Here is a 21,537-nt window from a genome sequence, read left to right as displayed (position 1 = left end):
TATCTGTATTTGTGGTGCGTTGTGTTTGATCAGTTTTCCCTACAAAGCTTATCATGAGCAGACGAACCAGATTTAATGTGAAGAACTTCTTGGAATCACTCCTAGGAATCACTGTGAGCGTTAATTTAGTTAGTTTAAGAGAACGACATCTATACAATACTGTATATACACGCTACTCAGCCTTCATAGACTATGAACAAAGCTACTCACATGAGTTTTAAAAAAATGAAACCTTAGGTTGACCTAATTTGACCTAGCTGTGTAAAATCAGCCCCATTCAACTACATTGCTTTTACATTTCCTGTAATATTGCAGCATCTTGCACATATTTTTGAGGTACATGTTGCAAACCGAGTGCTGTGGTGCAACACTGTATTGCATCTTCTCTTCTACTGTCCAGTTCCCCTTTAATTACACCTCCAGTTACCTTATGTTCCCGATATCAGAGTTACTTCTGCAACATCACACAGTCTTGGAAAATGCACCATGTGAACATAATCAATCTATAGTTGAGATTCAGTGATTTAGTACAGTAAGTTTTAGTTCTGCGCGGTGGAGCAATGTTTTCAAGTGCAGGTCCCTCATTTGACACAATGCACAATCCTCTCATTGGTTGCATGCTATTTCACTGATCTACATGTGGAGGAATAAGACTGCTTGCAAGTAAACACATGTAAACAATGCAGGTTAATTTTTTTTTTTTTTTTTTTTTTTTTTTTTTAGAAAACTCAGCTTTGGAAATGCTTTATGAGAGAGAAAATACATTAAACACAACATTCAGCTAGTTGGGCTAGCTGTTTCTCCACACCTCCACTGTTTATGCTAAGCTAAGCTAATCATATCTCAGCTTTTGAACTATACTTAATGCACAGACATGAAAGTGGTATTGATTCATTTCTTCTAACTCTCAGCAACAAAGTAAGAAACATTAAAATGTCATACTATGCTTTTAAAGCTAATGCTGTTTTCATGGCTTGGGGCAAATTGGTTGTATGAAATATACATTTTTTTCTCTTATCTGTATTTTTAACTCTACAGCTTTGTCACCAGGAGTAACAAGAAATACTGTGTGGACCCAAGAGCCAGCTGGCTCACAACAAGACTTGAGAAGTTAAAAAAAGTAAGTCTGGAGAACACGTGTTTAAGTTGAAATTTACAACTGAAAGAAACCTAAACAAGGAAATCTTGTTGATCTTGATGGTTTTGTATTTCTATATTGATGTTTTCTTTTCTTAGACTTTCCAAAGTCAACAATAATCTTAAGGATGTTGTTCATTTGATAACACATTGTCAGGTGCAGTTTGAGGGAACATACCCAACCTCTAAACTATTAACAAGTTTTAATGTGTGTCGTCTTATTTGGCATTTAGGAATTTTAGTCTGTGACTTCAAATCAAATGTAGCATATATGTGAAAATCTTAATTTCTATAATGTTGGACTTTTAACTTTCCAAGCTGAAGTGAACTGTTTCTCTCCACAGAAAGGAATAACTTGTAAACCCCTGTGAAAAGCCTTCATCAACCAAAATGAAGATGATGCATCATGACCTTCTGAGCAGAATGCTGGCGCTAATTTCTGTTAAAGTTTTCTACTAACTAAGATAAAATGTTTTATTTCCTCTATTTCTAATTTACTAATGGCTTTGCAGAAACCATGACATCTTATAAACTAATAAAGCAAGCATTGAAAAACATTGTATTGGTGTCGTTGCTGTACTGATATGCTGTATTGACAGCTTGGGACAAAAACATCCCTGAAAATCTGTGAAAGATTGTGGAATTAAGGAAAATATCATAAAATCTCCCCCACTTTGGGAAATACACGTATTTACTTTGTTGCTGAGAGTTACTCTCATGTCTGTAGGATTAAGTTACAACCAACACTGCCTAGTTTATAGTATAAAGACTGCTGGGAAACAGTTAGCATGGCACATACTCTCCAATGCTGAAAAATCCACCTGCCAACACCTCTAAAGCTCACAAATGAACATGTATCTCATGTTTTTAATCCATACAAAACAACTATTTTTGATTGTATGGGGAGTTTGTTTGGGTTTTATGTGGAGTTGGACAGAACTGGAATAACTGTATTAAAGATAACATGCTAAATTCCCATCGTCATTTTTCACCAAAGAAGACAATGAAAGTCATTGAATAGTAGCTGAACATCCTGATTATAAAATATTTATTGACATGCCAAAACTGCATTAAGGTTTTAGCACAGATAGAAAATCACCTAAAAAGTTGATTTACATTTCTCAGTCTACTGTATTCCAAAAGGAGCTGGCTTTTATCAGAATTGCAATGTATTATCAACAGGTGAAAGTAGAAATACTTAAGTACAAAAGCAGTATATGACTCATAATGTTATATTCATGGTGAGTTTTACTGGTATTCTGACCTTCTTTGAATTTTTCATCTTGAATTTGACCTATCCAAAATTCAACATGAGCAACTTGATTTTTTTGTAGATCTAAACTTTAATTGGGGCAAATGAGGGGAGTTTAAGAGGGGAGCCTAATGCACCTTAACCATTAGGCTACCAGGGTTTCCCAAGCACTCTTGTGCACTAAATATGAAGCTAGAGCCAGGAGAGGGTTAGCTAGGCTAACTAATGTCTGCATGTTAAATTCAGACTGATGGTGTCAAAATAGTTAATAATGAAATTTTATTGCTATAAATACAGTGGCGTTTCAATATTTCAATGTAACTGGTACATGTCATTATTACGCATTTTTTCCTTCCACATTTGTGGTTTTAACATTGAAATATTTTTTGTCTCATAGCAGCATCAACATATCACACCAGTACTGAAGACAATATATCTGCTTACATATTTTTTTAATCCCTTTAGGCAAGAAACATGTTGTCAGAATCATTGAGTAACCACTCAGAAAGACAGCAGTGTTCCCCTTTCTCTAGAAAGAAGGGTTGTGTGTTCTATGTAGCAATGATTTTTCTTCTCACAAGTCACTGCTTTACTGTTGAACCAGCTCTTCATCATTCACTTTCACCAGATTTCTACTGTACAGAGACACAAACTGGGACACAGGATGCCTTCCTCTCTTAGCTTTGGAAGTCTCTCATGTTTATATGGTTAAACATTGAAACATTTCCTTTCTATGCAAGGTGAGTGTAGCTTTGTCTAGGTAGGATAAGAAAATCATCTCAAATTGTATCGTATACATCAAATAAATTTGACTTACTGTTATTTTGTATATGCTGCATTAAAGTGTGTCCACAATGTTACAGCCCTCGGCAATGAAGTTCAGGACACATCATTCCCTCTTGCTGTACAAAGGCCTAAAACTTTACCATTAAACAACCTGTCAGTGCCTGCTTTGAACAGAAGGAAAACACATTTGATAACTGTAAAATACGTGCTTATATGTAAATAAAAGTACACTCACACAATGGTCTGTGTTTGTGGTGTGTCAGTGTCCCCTACCAAGCCAATAATGAGTGGGCAGACCAAGAATGATATTGGGAAATACATATTTTTGTTTTCTTGCAGAGTTAAATAAGAAGGTTAGCTCTTTCATGTATTTTTTGGGGGGGGGGGGGGGGTCACTTTGCCTTTATTTGACAGTCAAAGTGTGGAGAGAGACAGGACATGTTGCGTTATGTGGTACGCACCTTAACCATTAGGCTACCAGGGTTTCCCAAGCATTCTTGTGCACTAAATATGAGGCTAGAGCCAGGAGAGGGTTAGCTAGGCTAGCTAATGTCTGCATGTTAAGCATGGGCTACAGCTGGGAGGTGGTTAGCTTAGCTTAGCCAAAAGACTGGAAGCAGCTATCCTATGTAAGACCCAAAGTGTAATTTTTACATTTTGTTTTTTGTCAGATTACAAGCAAGATACAATGTGTTAATTTGTGAGCTTTCAAGGTACTTGTAGACTTTTTTTTGCCTTTGGAAAAAGCCAGAATAGACTGTAGCTTAATATATACTGTACAGGTATTGATCCTCTCATTAAACTCTCTGCTTGTTGTTTCTGTAAATTCTAAACAAAAAGTATATCAGATTACTCAACACTCTCTGGTCCAGCTTGTTTTTATTTATTCTAAACTTTTGATTGGAGCGCATATTGGGTATGCTCACATCTGTTGCAACTACAACGGCCAATCCAGATGTTTTCTTCATTCTGTACAGCTTATCACTCTCAGCACACATCCCACTGCACTCTGTCCTTATATACAGTAAGTAGTTCACTAAAAGGTTGTTCATCCGCAAGTCCATCTCACTATACTTTAAAGTCCAGTCAAAAATATTATTATTCAAAGTAAGTATATCCATATGTCTTAAAACATATCTTGGGGTCATCTTTAAGAGTTCAATACACAAACACTATGATTCATGATCACTTCATTTCATCATGAATTTCGGTTTCTGAATTTGACTGATATAATTGAGCAACTTGATTTTTATTTTTTTTTTTACTTAACTTGAATTTTTACATCCAAACTTCAATAATTGAATTTGCAAAACTTGAAAATGTTTTTTGAAGTCACAACTTGAACACTGAGTGAAGAGTCAAAGAACAGATGGTGCTCATCTTTCTCTGGAAGGAGGATGTGCTTGTTCTTTTAGGGATCAGAGCTTTAACATTCCTCCTCTGTGACTCTGGTGGTGGACTCGATAGAGTGAGTGATAAGAATCAGACTCTCCATCACTCACTTTTACCAGATGTGCTACTGTACAGAGACACACTTGGACCCAGGATGCCTTTCTCAGTTAGCCATGGACTGTCTCTCGTGTTTCATCATGCTGCTTATCTTCCCTGAACAAGGTGAGTGTGGTTTTGACTACTACTGACTAGTTTTGAAGGGCTACTGAGGATTGGTGACTAAACTGAGTGTGAAAATGCACAGATTGAATTTAATTCAGATCAGAGTCTTTATCACTCCAGTTATATCTCTAGTTGCAATGTATCCTATAAAACAAATTGGATTATACAGTAGTGAACTCTTGGTTACAGGCAGTGGAAGAAGAAGTACTCAGATCCTTTACTTTAGTAAAAGTACCAATACAGCAATGTATAAATACTCCATTACAAGTAAAAGTCCTGCACGAAAAATCCTACTGAAGTAAAAGTAAATGAGTATTATCATCTTGATGTAGTTAAAGTATTGCAGTAAAAGTAATGGTTTGGTTCCCCTGACTGATATATTATTATATATAACATCATTAGATTATTAATACTGAAGCATCAGTGTGTAAGCAGCATGTTACTGTTGTAGCTGCTGGAGGTGGAGCTAGTTTCAAGTACTTTTTATACAGTTAGCTAGTTTAGTCCAGTGGTTCCCAACCTAAGGGTCAGGCCCCTCCAAAGGGTCACCAGATAAATCTGAGGTGTCATGAGATGATTAATGGGAGAGAAAAGAAGAAAATACAAAGGTCTGATACAAAAATCTGTTTTGAGTTTTTGGATTTTTTCTCTAATCATTGATTTTTGGTGAAATATCGGATCATTTGAACATTTACTGAAATGAACATGTGAGAAGTTTAAAGGGAAGAATCACTATTTGGTGGAGCTGTTAACAACTCATAGACATCTGAAATGTGACCCCGACTACACGCTGCTTTTTGTAAGACGTCAAAAGCCAAAAAGGTTGGAAACCACTGGTTTCATCTTTAACAATGTGTTGTATTTTAAAAGCTTGTCATATTATCCATTGTGTCAAATCTTCATTTTAAAAGTAACTAAAGTTGTTAAATAAATGTAGTGGAATAGAAAGTACAATATTTCCCTCTAAAATGTAGTGGAGTGGAAGCTAAGTTAAGCTAAATTAAGTTAAGCTAACATCCAAACATACTACATAGCATGAGAAGGATAACAGGAACAGGTCATTCTCTCTTTCTACAAAGAAATGCTTATGTAGTTGAAGGCAAATCTCATTTTGTATAGCTAGCTAAGTGTGTGGTTCAACTTGTGGCTTGACAATAAAGGTCATGGTTTGAACTTTAATAAACATTTTTTGTCTGTCATTTCAATATGTCACACCGTTACTGAATCTGTTTTAGGGAGGAACATTGAGCAGCCAGTCACAAAGACACCTGGTGTTGCTTTTATCTCTACATGAGCAAAGAGGGGGTGTGTGTTTCCTCCTTTTTGCTGCCTTTATACCAAAAAATGTTCGTCTAGAAAGTCAGAGATTAACCGCTCTGTGACTGGACAGTATAAGAGTTTCATGGTTCATTATTACCAGATCTTTACTGTACACACACGTTGACCATATTGGACCCAGGATGGCTTTCTCTACTGGCTTTGGACTGACTTGCATGTGTTTCATCATGCTGCTTTTTCTCCCTGGACAAGGTGAGTGTGGCTTTGACTGCTAGTGAATAAAGTAGCTTTTGAAGGATAACCGAAGATATGCTTATAAACTGTCTGACCATGAAATAGCATGTTTTAAGGCACAAATTGAAGTCAAACATGAATAGCTGATGAGAGGCTTTATCATCAGTTATCACTGTAAGTCACATCAAATTGTATCAGATGAAAAGAAATTGGATACAATGACATTAACAGCTAAAACCAGATATTTATCTCTTGGTTACTGTGTGAACTCAACACTTAAATTGAGGAAAACAAAACATCCTTTAGACATATTGGTTTATGCATTAGCAATTTGTAAATTTTGGATGATTTAACCCACATACCATAGTGCTTATTGGTGAGTTCTTATAAATGACAAATGCAGCTAAATGGCATTTGTAAGTCTATGCAGCACTAATTTATTTACAGTATTTTATTACTATACTAATGTTTTTCTGTGTCTGTATGTGCTGCATTGTAGGGCAACGTCAGTGTACCATGAGTAAGCCCCCAAAAGTGGGATACATCTCGATTCCCTGCTGTACAAAAACCTCAAATGCCACCATCAGGGAGCCTGTTGACGCCTGCTATGAACAGAAGAAAGACCTCTTGCCTTGTAAAGTACATGCTTACATGTAAGGGAAAGTATTCAATGACACACAAGCTTAATTTTCTATCTGTATTTGTGGTGCGTTGTGTTTGATCAGTTTTCCCTACAAAGCTTATCATGAGCAGACAAACCAGATTTAATGTGAAGAACTTCTTGGAATCACTCTTAGGAATCACTGTGAGCGTTAATTTAGTTAATTTAAGAGGACAACATCTATACAATACTGTATATACACGCTATTCAGCCTTCATAGACTGTAAACAAAGCTACTCACATGAGTTTTAAAAAAATGAAACCTTAGGTTGACCTAATTTGACCAAGCTGTGTAAAATCAGCCCCATTCAACTACATTGCTTTTACATTTCCTGTAATATTGCAGCATCTTGCACATATTTTTGAGATACATGTTGCAAACCGAGTGCTGTGGTGCAACACTGTATTGCATCTTCTCTTCTACTGTCCAGTTCCCCTTTAATTACACCTCCAGTTACCTTATGTTCCCGATATCAGAGTTCTGCAACATCACACAGTCTTGGAAAATGCACCATGTGAACATAATCTATCTGTAGTTGAGATTCAGTGGTTTAGTACAGTAAGTTTTAGTCCTGCACTGTGGAGCAATGTTTTCAAGTGCAGGTCCCTCATTTGACACAATGCACAATCCTCTCATTGGTTGCATGCTATTTCACTGATCTACATGTGGAGGAATAAGACTGCTTGCAAGTAAACACATGTAAACAATGCAGGTTACTTTTTTTTTTTTTTTTTTTTTTTTAGAAAACTCAGCTTTGGAAATGCTTTATGAGAGAGAAAATACATTCAACACAACATTCAGCTAGTTGGGCTAGCTGTTTCTCCACACCTCCAGTGTTTATGCTAAGCTAAGCTAATCATATCTCAGCTTTTGAACTATACTTAATGCACAGACATGAAAGTGGTATTGATTCATTTCTTCTAACTCTCAGCAAGAAAGTAAGAAACATTAAAATGTCATACTATGCTTTTAAAGTTAATGCTGTTTTCATGGCTTGGGGCAAATTGGTTGTATGAAATACATTTTTTTCTCTTATCTGTCTTTTTAACTCTACAGCTTTGTCACTGAGAGTAAAAAGAAATACTGTGTGGACCCAAGAGCCAGCTGGCTCACAACAAGACTTGAGAAGTTAAAAAAAGTAAGTCTGGAGAACACGTGTTTAAGTTGAAATTTACAACTGAAAGAATCCTAAACGAGGAAATCTTGTTGATCTTGATGGTTTTGTATTTCTATATTGATGTTTTCTTTTCTTAGACTTTCCAAAGTCAACAATAATCTTAAGGATGTTGTTCATTTGATAACACATTGTCAGGAGCAGTTTGAGGGATCATACCCAACCTCTACACTATTAACAAGTTTTAATGTGTGTTGTCGTATTTGGCATTTAGGAATTTTAGTCTGTGACTTCAAATCAAATGCAGCATATATGTTAAAATCTTAATTTCTATAATGTTGGACTTTTAACTTTCCAAGCTGAAGTGAACTGTTTCTCTCCACAGAACGGAAAAATTTGTGGACCCCTTGTGAAAAGCCTTCATCAACCAAAATGAAGATGATGCATCATGACCTTCTGAGCAAAATGCTGGCGCTAATTTCTGTTAAAGTTTTCTACTAACTAAGATAAAATGTTTTATTTCCTCTATTTCTAAATACATATTTTACTAATGGCTTTGCAGAAATCATGACATCTTATAAACTAATAAAGCAAGCATTGAAAAACATTGTATTGGTGTGGTTGCTGTACTGATATGCTGTATTGACAGCTTGGGACAAAAACATCCCTGAAAATCTGTGAAAGATTGAAATATTTTCTGTTTCATAGCAGCATCAACACATCACACCAGTACCGAAGACAATATATCTGTTTACATATTTTTTAATCCCTTTAGGAAAGAAACATGTCAGAATCATTGAGTAACCACTCAGAAAGACAGCAGTGTTCCCCTTTCTCTAGAAAGAGGGGTTGTGTGTTCTATGTAGCAATGATTTTTCTCCTCACAAGTCACTGCTTTACTGTAGAACCAGCTCTTCATCGTTCACTTTCACCAGATTTCTACTGTACAGAGACACATACTGGGACACAGGATGCCTTCCTCTCCTCTCATGTATTTTTTGGGTGGGGTCACTTTGCCTTTATTTGACAGTTAAAGTTTAGAGAGAGACAGGACATGTTGCATCATGTGGTGTGCACCTTAACCATTAGGCTACCAGGGTTTCTCAAGCACTCCTTCGACAGTCACAACCAAGATGATGCATTGTGACTCCCTACACAGAAGTCTTTACACTGATACCATTTTCTATTTCATTTTTCTACTAATTTGTATCAAATTATTAATTTTCCTTGATTTAAAATATATTTAAAGATTTTAACAATGTCTTTGTAGGAATCTTTTGCTTTCTAAATTAATAAAGATTTCATTTCATTTTTTGGTCCTTTGTTTACAGTTTATATCAGCTTATATCATGACCAAGAACAATAAAGCTGAACAAATATGAGTGAAAACAAACATATGACCCTTATGAACATATTATACAATTCAAGTTGTTTCTGAACAAAAAGTATATCAGATTACTCAACACTCTCTGGTCCAGCTTGTTTTTATTTATTCTAAACTTTGGATTGGAGCGCATATTGGGTATGCTCACATCTGTTGCACCTACAGCGGCTAATCCAGATGTTTTCTTCATTCTGTGCAGCTTATCACTCTCAGCACACATCCCTCTGCACTCTGTCCTTATATACAGTAAGTAGTAGTAGTAGTAACTAGTAATATACAGTAAAAGTTTGTTCATCCTCAAGTCCATCTCACTATACTTTAAAGTCCAGTTAAAAATATGTTTTTCTTCTTGTCCACTGGGTTGGGGTTATGTGTTTTACCTGCAGAATGATGTATATATAGAGTTTGGCACTAGCCGGCTGTTTTCACATTCATCTGCCAAAGTTTCTCTGTATTCACTTAAATCTCAGTTTACGGTGTGTACCTATGATTTGTGACATCACGACTAGCCAACTTTGGTCTAGTATGCAGTTTACTTGTAATTGAACTTCCAAGTGATTTTAAGAATTTTAAACAAGGTAATTAAACTTTTTTGTGGGCCACAAGTTATTATTCAAAGTAAGTATATCCATATGTCTTAAAACATATCTGGAGGTCATCTTTAAGAGTTCAATACACAAACACTATGAATCATGATCACTTCATTTTCATGGTGAGTCCTCTGAGCGTGTCCTAGTTTTCATCTTGAATTTCGGTTTCTGAATTACTCAGATCCTTTACTTTAGTAAAAGTACCAATACAGCAATGTATAAATACTCCATTACAAGTAAAAGTCCTGCACGAAAAATCCTACTGAAGTAAAAGTAAATGAGTATTATCATCTTGATGTAGTTAAAGTATTGCAGTAAAAGTAATGGTTTGGTCCCTCTGACTGATATATTATTATATATAACATCATTAGATTATTAATACTGAAGCATCAGTGTTAGAGCAGCATGTTACTGTTGTAGCTGCTGGAGATGGAGCTAGTTTCAAGTACTTTTTATACAGTTAGCTAGTTTAGTCCAGTGGTTCCCAACCTAAGGGTTGGGCCCCTCCAAAGGGTCACCAGATAGATCTGAGGTGTCATGAGATGATTAATGGGAGAGAAAAGAAGAAAATACAAAGGTCTGATACAAAAATCTGTTTTGAGTTTTTGGATTTTTTCTCTAATCGTTGATTTTTGTTGAAATATTGGATCATTTGAACATTTACTGAAATGAAAGCATGTGAGAAGTTTAGAGGGAAAAATCACTATTTGGTGGAGCTGTTAACAACTCATAGACATCTGAAATGTGACCCCGACTACACACTGCTTTTTGAAAGACGTCAAAAGCCAAAAAGGTTGGAAACCACTGGTTTCATCTTTAACAATGTGTTTTATTTTAAAAGCTTGTTATATTATCCGTTGTGTCAAATCTTCATCTGAAAAGTAACTAAAGCTGTCAAATAAATGTAGTGGAGTAGAAAGTACAATATTTCCCTCTGAAATGTAGTGGAGTGGAAGCTAAATTAAGCTAAGTTAAATTAAGCTAACTCTGGTGCAGTACATCAAATGTTAATGTTTATGTTTAAAACTGTACATGGTCCCCATAAATACATTTCAATCAATCCAAAGACAAATCAAACAGATGCCTGCAGAGGACTTTTGGAAAGGTGCGAATATTTCCACACATCCAAACATACTAGATAGCATGTGAAGGATAACAGGAAAAGGTCATTCTCTCTTGCTACAAAGAAATGCTTATGTAGTTGAAGGCAAATCTCATTTTGTATAGCTAGCTAAGTGTGTGGTTCAACTTGCGGCTTGACAATAAAGGTCTTGGTTTGAACTTTAATAAACATTTTTTGTCTGTCATTTCAATATGTCACACCGTTACTGAATCTGTTTTAGGGAGGAACATTGAGCAGCCAGTCACAAAGACACCCGGTGTTGCTTTTATCTCTACATGAGCAAAGAGGGGGTGTGTGTTTCCTCCTTTTTGCTACATTTATACCAAAAAATGTTCGTCTAGAGAGTCAGAGATTAACCACTCTGTGACTGGACAGTATAAGAGTTTCATGGTTCATTATTACCAGATCTTTACTGTACACACACGTTGACCATATTGGACCCAGGATGGCTTTCTCTACTGGCTTTGGACTGACTTGCATGTGTTTCATCATGCTGCTTTTTCTCCCTGGACAAGGTGAGTGTGGCTTTGACTGCTAGTGAGTAAAGTAGCTTTTGAAGAACAACTGAAGATATGTTTATAAACTGTCTGACCATGAAATAGCATGTTTTAAGGCGCAAATTGAAGTCAAACATGAATAGCTGATGAGAGGCTTTATTATTAGTTATCACTGTAAATCACATGGTTCTTTGTTCTTGGTTACTGTGTGAATTCAAAACTTAAACTGAGGAAAACAAAACATCCTTTAGACATATTGGTTAATGCATTAGCAATTTGTAAATTTTGGATTATTTATTCCACACACCATAGTGTCTATTGGTGAGTTCTTATAGATGACAAATGCAGCTAAACTGCATTTGTAAGTCTATGCAGCACTCATTTATTTACAGTATTTTATTACTATACTAATGTTTTTCTGTGTCTGTATGATCTGTGTTTTAGGGCAATGTCAGTGTACCACGGGTAAGCTCCCGAGCGTGGGAGACATCCCGTTACACTGCTGTACCAAAACCTCAAATGCCACCATCGGGGAGATTGTTGACACCTGCTATGTGCAGAAGAAAGACCTCTTGCCTTGTAAAGTACATGCTTACATGTAAGGGAAAGTATTCAATGACACACGAGCTTCATTTTCTATGTGTATTTGTGGTGCGTTGTGTTTGATCAGTTTTCACTACAAAGCTTATCATGAGCAGATGAACCAGATTTAATGTGAAGAACTTTCAGAATCACAGTGAAAGTTAATTTAGTTAATTTAAGAGGGCGACATCTATACAATATTGTATATACACCCTATTCAAAGCTACTCACATGGGTTTTAAAAAAATGAAACCTTAGGTTGACCTAATTTGACCAAGCTGTGTAAAATCAGCCCCATTCAACTACATTGCTTTTACATTTCCTATAATACTGCAGCATCTTGCACATATTTTTGAGATACATGTTGTAAACCGAGTGCTGTGGTGCAACACTGTATTGCATCTTCTCTTCTACGGTCCAGTTCCCCTTTAATTACACCTCCAGTTACCTTATGTTCCCAATATTAAAGTTATTTCTGCAACATCACACAGTCTTGGAAAATGCACCATGTGAACATAATCTATCTGTAGTTGAGATTCAGTAGCCTATCCAGCCAGGAGGACCAGGACTGTGTTCATATAAGTTTTAGTCCTGCACTGTGGAGTAATTTTGTTTTCAAGAGCAGGTCCTCATTTGACACAATGCACAATCCTCTCATTGGATTTATAGTATTTCACTGATCTACATGTGGAGGCAATGCACTGAAATATGCAGCAATGTACCAGCAAAGGCAGTGAGGAATTAGACTGCTTGCAAGTAAACACATGTAAACAATGCAGGTTACAATTTCTTTTTTCCTTTTTTTATTTTATTTTTTTGTGGAAAAATCAGCTTTGCAAATGCTTTATGAAAAAGAAAACAAATTCAACACAACATTCAGCTAGTCAGACTAGCTGTTTCTCCACACCTCCACTGTTTATGCTAAGCTAAGCTAATCATCTCTCAGCTTTTGAACTATACTTAATGCACAGACATGAAAGTGGTATTGATTCTTTTCTTCTAACTCTCAGCAACAAAGTAAGAAACATTAAAATGTCATACTATGCTTTTAAAGTTAATGCTGTTTTCATGGCTTGGGGCAAATTGGTTGCATGAAATATACATTTTTTTCTCTTATCTATATTTTTAACCCTACAGCTTTGTCACCAAGAGTAACACGAAATACTGTGTGGACCCAAGAGCCAGCTGGCTCACAACAAGAATTGAGAAGTTAAAAAAAGTAAGTCTGGAGAACACGTGTTTAAGTTGAAATTTACAACTGAAAGAAACATAAACAAAGAAATCTTGTTGATCTTGATGGTTTTGTATTTCTATATTGATGTTTTCTTTTCTTAGACTTTCCAAAGTCAACAATAATCTTAAGGATGTTGTTCATTTGATAACACATTGTCAGGTGCAGTTTGAGGGAACATACCCAACCTCTACACTATTAACAAGTTTTAATGTGTGTTGTCTTATTTGGCATTTAGGAATTTTAGTCTGTGACTTCAAATCAAATGCAGCATATATGTGAAAATCTTAATTTCTATAATGTTGGACTTTTAACTTTCCAAGCTGAAGTGAACTGTTTCTCTCCACAGAACGGAATAATTTGCAAAGACCTTGTGTAAAGCCTTCATCAACCAAAATGAAGATGATGCATCATGACCTTCTGAGCAGAATGCTGGCGCTAATTTCTGTTAAAGTTTTCTACTAACTAAGATAAAATGTTTCATTTCCTCTATTTCTAAATACATATTTTACTAATGGCTTTGCAGAAATCATGACATCTTATAAACTAATAAAGCAAGCATTGAAAAACATTGTATTGGTGTGGTTGCTGTACTGATATGCTGTATTGACAGCTTGGGACAAAAACATCCCTGAAAATCTGTGAAAGATTGTGGAATTAAGGAAAATATCATAAAATCTCCCCCACTTTGGGAAATACACGTATTTACTTTGTTGCTGAGAGTTACTCTCATGTCTGTAGGATTAAGTTACAACCAACACTGCCTAGATTATAGTATAAAGACTGCTGGGAAACAGTTAGCATGGCACATACTCTCCAATGCTGAAAAATCCACCTGCCAACACCTCTAAAGCTCACAAATGAACATGTATCTCATGTTTTTAATCCATACAAAACAACTATTTTTGATTGTATGGGGAGTTTGTTTGGGTTTTATGTGGAGTTGGACAGAACTGGAATAACTGTATTAAAGATAACATGCTAAATTCCCATCGTCATTTTTCACCAAAGAAGACAATGAAAGTCATTGAATAGTAGCTGAACATCCTGATTATAAAATATTTATTGACATGCCAAAACTGCATTAAGGTTTTAGCACAGATAGAAAATCACCTAAAAAGTTGATTTACATTTCTCAGTCTACTGTATTCCAAAAGGAGCTGGCTTTTATCAGAATTGCAATGTATTATCAACAGGTGAAAGTAGAAATACTTAAGTACAAAAGCAGTATATGACTCATAATGTTATATTCATGGTGAGTTTTACTGGTATTCTGACCTTCTTTGAATTTTTCATCTTGAATTTGACCTATCCAACATTCAACATGAGCAACTTGATTTTTTGTAGATCTAAACTTTAATTGGGGCAAATTAAGGTTTTTTTGGAATTCCTCAACTTGAAAGATTCCACTGGAAATTTCAAAGAGGGGAGTTCAAACCACGTAAATTCAGACTGATGGTGTCAAAATAGTTAATAATGAAATTTTATTGCAATAAATACAGTGGTGTTTCAATATTTCAATGTAACTGGTACATTTCATTGTTACGCATTTTTTCCTTCCACATTTGTGGTTTTAACATGGAAATATTTTTTGTCTCATAGCAGCATCAATATATCACACCAGTACTGAAGACAATATATCTGCTTACATATTTTTTTATTCCCTTTAGGCAAGAAAACATGTTGTCAGAATCATTGAGTAACCACTCAGAAAGACAGCAGTGTTCCCCTTTCTCTAGAAAGAAGGGTTGTGTGTTCTATGTAGCAATGATTTTTCTTCTCACAAGTCACTGCTTTACTGTAGAACCAGCTCTTCATCATTCACTTTCACCAGATTTCTAATGTACAGAGACACATACTGGGACACAGGATGCCTTCCTGTTAGCTTTGGAAGTCTCTCATGTTTAACCATATACTGCTTTTCCTTTCTGTCCAAGGTGAGTGTAGCTTTGTCTAGGTAGGATAAGAAAATCATCTCAAATTTTATCATATAGATCAAATAAATTTGACTTACTGTTATTTTGTGTATGCTGCATTAAAGTGTGTCCACAATGTTACAGCCCTCGGCAATGAAGTTCAGGACACATCATTCCCTCTTGCTGTACAAAGGCCTAAAACTTTACCATTAAACAACCTGTCAATGCCTGCTTTGAACAGAGGGAAAACACATTTGATAACTGTAAAATACGTGCTTATATGTAAATAAAAGTACACTCACACAATGGTCTGTGTTTGTGGTGTGTCAGTGTCCCCTACCAAGCCAAGAATGAGTGGGCAGACCAAGAATGATATTGGGAAATACATATTTTTGTTTTCTTGCAGAGTTAAATAAGAAGGTTAGCTCTTTCATGTATTTGGGGGGGGGGGGGGGGGGGGGGGGCAGCTATCCTATGTAAGACCCAAAGTGTAATTTTTACATTTTGTTTTTTGTCAGATTACAAGCAAGATACAATGTGTTAATTTGTGAGCTTTCAAGGTACTTGTAGACTTTTTTTTTGCCTTTGGAAAAAGCCAGACTAGACTGTAGCTTAATATATACTGTACAGGTATTGATCCTCTCATTAAACTCTCTGCTTGTTGTTTCTGTAAATTCTAAACAAAAAGTATATCAAATTACTCAACACTCTCTGGTCCAGCTTGTTTTTATTTATTCTAAACTTTTGATTGGAGCGCATATTGGGTATGCTCACATCTGTTGCAACTACAACGGCCAATCCAGATGTTTTCTTCATTCTGTACAGCTTATCACTCTCAGCACACATCCCACTGCACTCTGTCCTTATATACAGTAAGCAGTTCACTAAAAGGTTGTTCATCCGCAAGTCCATCTCACTATACTTTAAAGTCCAGTCAAAAATATTATTATTCAAAGTAAGTATATCCATATGTCTTAAAACATATCTGGGGGTCATCTTTAAGAGTTCAATACACAAACACTATGAGTCATGATCACTTCATTTCATCATGAATTTCGGTTTCTGAATTTGACTGATATAATTGAGCAACTTGATTTTTTTTTTTTTTTTTACTTAACTTGAATTTTTACATCCAAACTTCAATAATTGAATTTGCAAAACTTGAAAATGTTTTTTGAAGTCACAACTTGAACACTGAGTGAAGAGTCAAAGAACAGATGGTGCTCATCTTTCTCTGGAAGGAGGGTGTGCTTGTTCTTTTAGGGATCAGAGCTTTAACATTCCTCCTCTGTGACTCTGGTGGTGGACTCGATAGAGTGAGTGATAAGAATCAGACTCTCCATCACTCACTTTTACCAGATGTGCTACTGTACAGAGACACACTTGGACCCAGGATGCCTTTCTCAGTTAGCTATGGACTGTCTCTCGTGTTTCATCATGCTGCTGATCTTCCCTGAACAAGGTGAGTGTGGTTTTGACCACTACTGACTAGTTTTGAAGGGCTACTGAGGATTGGTGACTAAACTGAGTGTGAAAATGCACAGATTGAATTTAATTCAGATCAGAGTCTTTATCACACCAGTTATATCTCTAGATGAAATGTATCCTATAAAACAAATTGGATTATACAGTAGTGAACTCTAGGTTACAGGCAGTGGAAGAAGAAGTACTCAGATCCTTTACTTTAGTAAAAGTACCAATACAGTAATGTCCTGCACGAAAAATCCTACTGAAGTAAAAGTAAATGAGTATTATCATCTTGATGTACTTAAAGTATTGCAGTAAAAGTAATGGTTTGGTTCCCTCTGACCGATATATTATTATATATAACATCATTAGATTATTAATACTGAAGCATCAGTGTTAGAGCAGCATGTTACTGTTGTAGCTGCTGGAGGTGGAGCTAGTTTCAAGTACTTTTTATACAGTTAGCAAGTCCAGTGGTTCCCAACCTAAGGGTCGGGCCCCTCCAAAGGGTCACCAGATAAATCTGAGGTGTCATGAGATGATTAATGGGAGAGAAAAGAAGAAAATACAAAGGTCTGATACAAAAATCTGTTTTGAGTTTTTGGATTTTTTCTCTAATCTTTGATTTTTGTTGAAATATCGGATCATTTGAACATTTACTGAAATGAACACGTGAAAAGTTTAGAGGGAAAAATCACTATTTGGTGGAGCTGTTAACAACTCATAGACATCTGAAATGTGACCCCGACTACACGCTGCTTTTTGTAAGACGTCAAAAGCCAAAAAGGTTGGAAACCAGTGGTTTCATCTTTAACAATGTGTTGTATTTTAAAAGCTTGTCATATTATCCATTGTGTCAAATCTTCATCTGAAAAGTAACTAAAGTTGTTAAATAAATGTAGTGGAATAGAAAGTACAATATTTCCCTCTAAAATGTAGTGGAGTGGAAGCTAAGTTAAGCTAAATTAAGTTAAGCTAACATCCAAACATACTAGATAGCATGAGAAGGATAACAGGAACAGGTCATTCTCTCTTTCTACAAAGAAATGCTTATGTAGTTGAAGGCAAATCTCATTTTGTATAGCTAGCTAAGTGTGTGGTTCAACTTGTGGCTTGACAATAAAGGTCATGGTTTGAACTTTAATAAACATTTTTTGTCTGTCATTTCAATATGTCACACTCTGTTTTAGGGAGGAATATTGAGCAGCCAGTCACAAAGACACCTGGTGTTGCTTTTATCTCTACATGAGCAATGAGAGGGTGTGTGTTTCCTCCTTTTTGCTGCCTTTATACCAAAAAATGTTTGTCTAGAAAGTCAGAGATTAACCGCTCTGTGACTGGACAGTATAAGAGTTTCATGGTTCATTATTACCAGATCTTTACTGTACACACACGTTGACCATATTGGACCCAGGATGGCTTTCTCTACTGGCTTTGGACTAACTTGCATGTGTTTCATCATGCTGCTTTTTCTACCTGGACAAGGTGAGTGTGGCTTTGACTGCTAGTGAATAAAGTAGCTTTTGAAGGATAAGCGAAGATATGTTTATAAACTGTCTGACCATGAAATAGCATGTTTTAAGGCGCAAATTGAAGTCAAACATGAATAGCTGATGAGAGGCTTTATTATCAGTTATCACTGTAAGTCACATCAAATTGTATCAGATGAAAAGAAATTGGATACAATGACATTAACAGCTAAAACCAGATATTTATCTCTTGGTTACTGTGTGAACTCAACACTTAAATTGAGGAAAACAAAACATCCTTTAGACATATTGGTTTATGCATTAGCAATTTGTAAATTTTGGATGATTTAACCCACATACCATAGTGCTTATTGGTGAGTTCTTATAGATGACAAATGCAGCTAAACTGCATTTGTAAGTCTATGCCGCACTAATTTATTTACAGTATTTTATTACTATACTAATGTTTTTCTGTGTCTGTATGATCTGTGTTTTAGGGCAATGTCAGTGTACCAAGGGTAAGCTCCCGAGCGTGGGAAACATCCCGTTACGCTGCTGTACCACAACCTCAAATGCCGCCATCGGGGAGACTGTCGACACCTGCTATATGCAGAAGAAAGACCTCTTGCCTTGTAAAGTATATGCTTACATGTAAGGGAAAGTATTCAATGACACACAAGCTTCATTTTCTATGTGTATTTGTGGTGTGTTATGTTTGATCAGTTTTCCCTACAAAGCTAATCATGAGCAGATGAACCAGATTTAATGTGAAGAACTTTCAGAATCACAGTGAAAGTTAATTTAGTTAATTTAAGAGGACGACATCTATACAATACTGTATATACACCCTATTCAGCCTTCATAGATTATAAATAAAGCTACTCACATGGGTTTTAAAAAAATGAAACCTTAGGTTGACCTAAATTGACCAAGCTGTGTAAAATCAGCCCCATTCAACTACATTGCTTTTACATTTCCTATAATATTTCAGCATCTTGCGCATATTTTTGAGATACATGTTGCAAACCGAGTGCTGTGGTGCAACACTGTATTGCATCTTCTCTTCTGCTGTCCAGTTCCCCTCTAATTACACCTTCAGTTACCTTATGTTCCCGATATCAGAGTTACTTCTGCAACATCACACAGTCTTGGAAAATGCACCATGTGAACATAATCAATCTATAGTTGAGATTCAGTGATTTAGTACAGTAAGTTTTAGTTCTGCGCGGTGGAGCAATGTTTTCAAGTGCAGGTCCCTCATTTGACACAATGCACAATCCTCTCATTGGTTGCATGCTATTTCACTGATCTACATGTGGAGGAATAAGACTGCTTGCAAGTAAACACATGTAAACAATGCAGGTTACTTTTTTTTTTTTTTTTTTTTTTTTTTTATAAAAATCAGCTTTGGAAATGCTTTATGAGAGAGAAAATACATTAAACACAACATTCAGCTAGTTGGGCTAGCTGTTTCTCCACACCTCCACTGTTTATGCTAAGCTAAGCTAATCATATCTCAGCTTTTGAACTATACTTAATGCACAGACATGAAAGTGGTATTGATTCATTTCTTCTAACTCTCAGCAACAAAGTAAGAAACATTAAAATGTCATACTATGCTTTTAAAGCTAATGCTGTTTTCATGGCTTGGGGCAAATTGGTTGTATGAAATATACATTTTTTTCTCTTATCTGTATTTTTAACTCTACAGCTTTGTCACCAAGAGTAACAAGAAATACTGTGTGGACCCAAGAGCCAGCTGGCTCACAGCAAGACTTGAGAAGTTAAAAAAAGTAAGTCTGGAGAACACGTGTTTAGGTTGAAATTTACAGCTGAAAGAAACGTAAACAAGGAAATCTTGTTGATCTTGATGGTTTTGTATTTCTATATTGATGTTTTCTTTTCTTAGACTTTCCAAAGTCAACAATAATCTTAAGGATGTTGTTCATTTGATAACACATTGTCAGGTGCAGTTTGAGGGAACATACCCAACCTCTACACTATTAACAAGTTTTAATGTGTGTTGTCTTATTTGGCATTTAGGAATTTTAGTCTGTGACTTCAAATCAAATGTAGCATATATGTGAAAATCTTAATTTCTATAATGTTGGACTTTTAACTTTCCAAGCTGAAGTGAACTGTTTCTCTCCACAGAGAGGAATAATTTGTGGACCCCTTGTGAAAAGCCTTCATCAACCAAAATGAAGATGATGCATCATGACCTTCTGAGCAGAATGCTGGCGCTAATTTCTGTTAAAGTTTTCTACTAACTAAGATAAAATGTTTTATTTCTTCTATTTCTAAATACATATTTTGCTAATGGCTTTGCAGGAATCATGACATCTTATAAACTAATAAAGCAAGCATTGAAAAACATTGCATTGGTGTGGTTGCTGTACTGATATGCTGTATTGACAGCTTGGGACAAAAACATCCCTGAAAATCTGTGAAAGATTGTGGAATTAAGGAAAATATCATAAAACTTCCCAAATTTTGGGAAATACACGTATTTACATTGTTGTATAAAATATTTATTGACATGCCAAAACTGCAGTTTCATATATGATACATTTTAACGTTATGTATGATTGATGACATGAGGTCAAAGGTTGACATTCAAAGGGTGCTACGTTTGATTGGTGTGTTATTTTAGGATTCAGTCATTTATTTACAATAAATATATGACAGGTGTCTTGTGCCACCACAAATTTCTCATTCTTCCAGGTCACAGTTTGTTTATTTGAACTTTACTCCCCACACATCCTGTCCGACACTCATCACTGGGTATCCCATCATGCTCCTTGCAAGGGATTTGCTGCTTAATAGACAATGAATAGAAGCTGGTGGCTGCATCTAACTCACCAACTTCTGTGTGTTTCAAGACCCCGCTGATCTTGCTGTTTTAAGGTTTTAGCACAGATAGAAAATCACCTAAAAAGTTTATTTACAGTTTGTAGTCTACTGTATTCCAAAAGCAGCTGGCTTTTATCAGAATTGCAATGTATTATCAACAGATGAAAGTAGAAATACTTAAGTACAAAAGCAGTATATGACTGATAATGTTACATTCATGGTGAGTTTTACTGGTATTCTGACTCTTTGAATTTTTCATCTTGAATTTGACCTATCCAACATTCAACATGAGCAACTTGATTTTTTTTGTAGATCTAAACTTTAATTGGGGCAAATTAAGGTTTTTTT

General features: G+C 35.7%; 1 protein-coding gene across 1 annotated transcript; it reads left to right on the top strand.

The window, feature by feature from the left end:
• The first annotated feature begins 18,178 nt into the window (after positions 1-18,178).
• LOC122970726 (eotaxin-like) lies at positions 18,179-21,537 on the top strand. The gene is made up of 4 exons (XM_044336899.1): positions 18,179-18,352; positions 18,834-18,987; positions 20,048-20,129; positions 20,491-21,537. The coding sequence occupies exons 1-4, from the start codon at positions 18,283-18,285 to the stop codon at positions 20,539-20,541; spliced, it is 357 nt and encodes a 118-aa protein (XP_044192834.1). The 5' UTR covers positions 18,179-18,282; the 3' UTR covers positions 20,542-21,537.

Source organism: Thunnus albacares, chromosome 20 (genome assembly GCF_914725855.1).
Source record: "Thunnus albacares chromosome 20, fThuAlb1.1, whole genome shotgun sequence".
NCBI classification, from domain to species: domain Eukaryota; kingdom Metazoa; phylum Chordata; class Actinopteri; order Scombriformes; family Scombridae; genus Thunnus; species Thunnus albacares.
The sequence above is the reverse complement of the archived record's forward strand: the minus strand, read 5'-3'. Positions and strand labels throughout refer to the sequence as shown.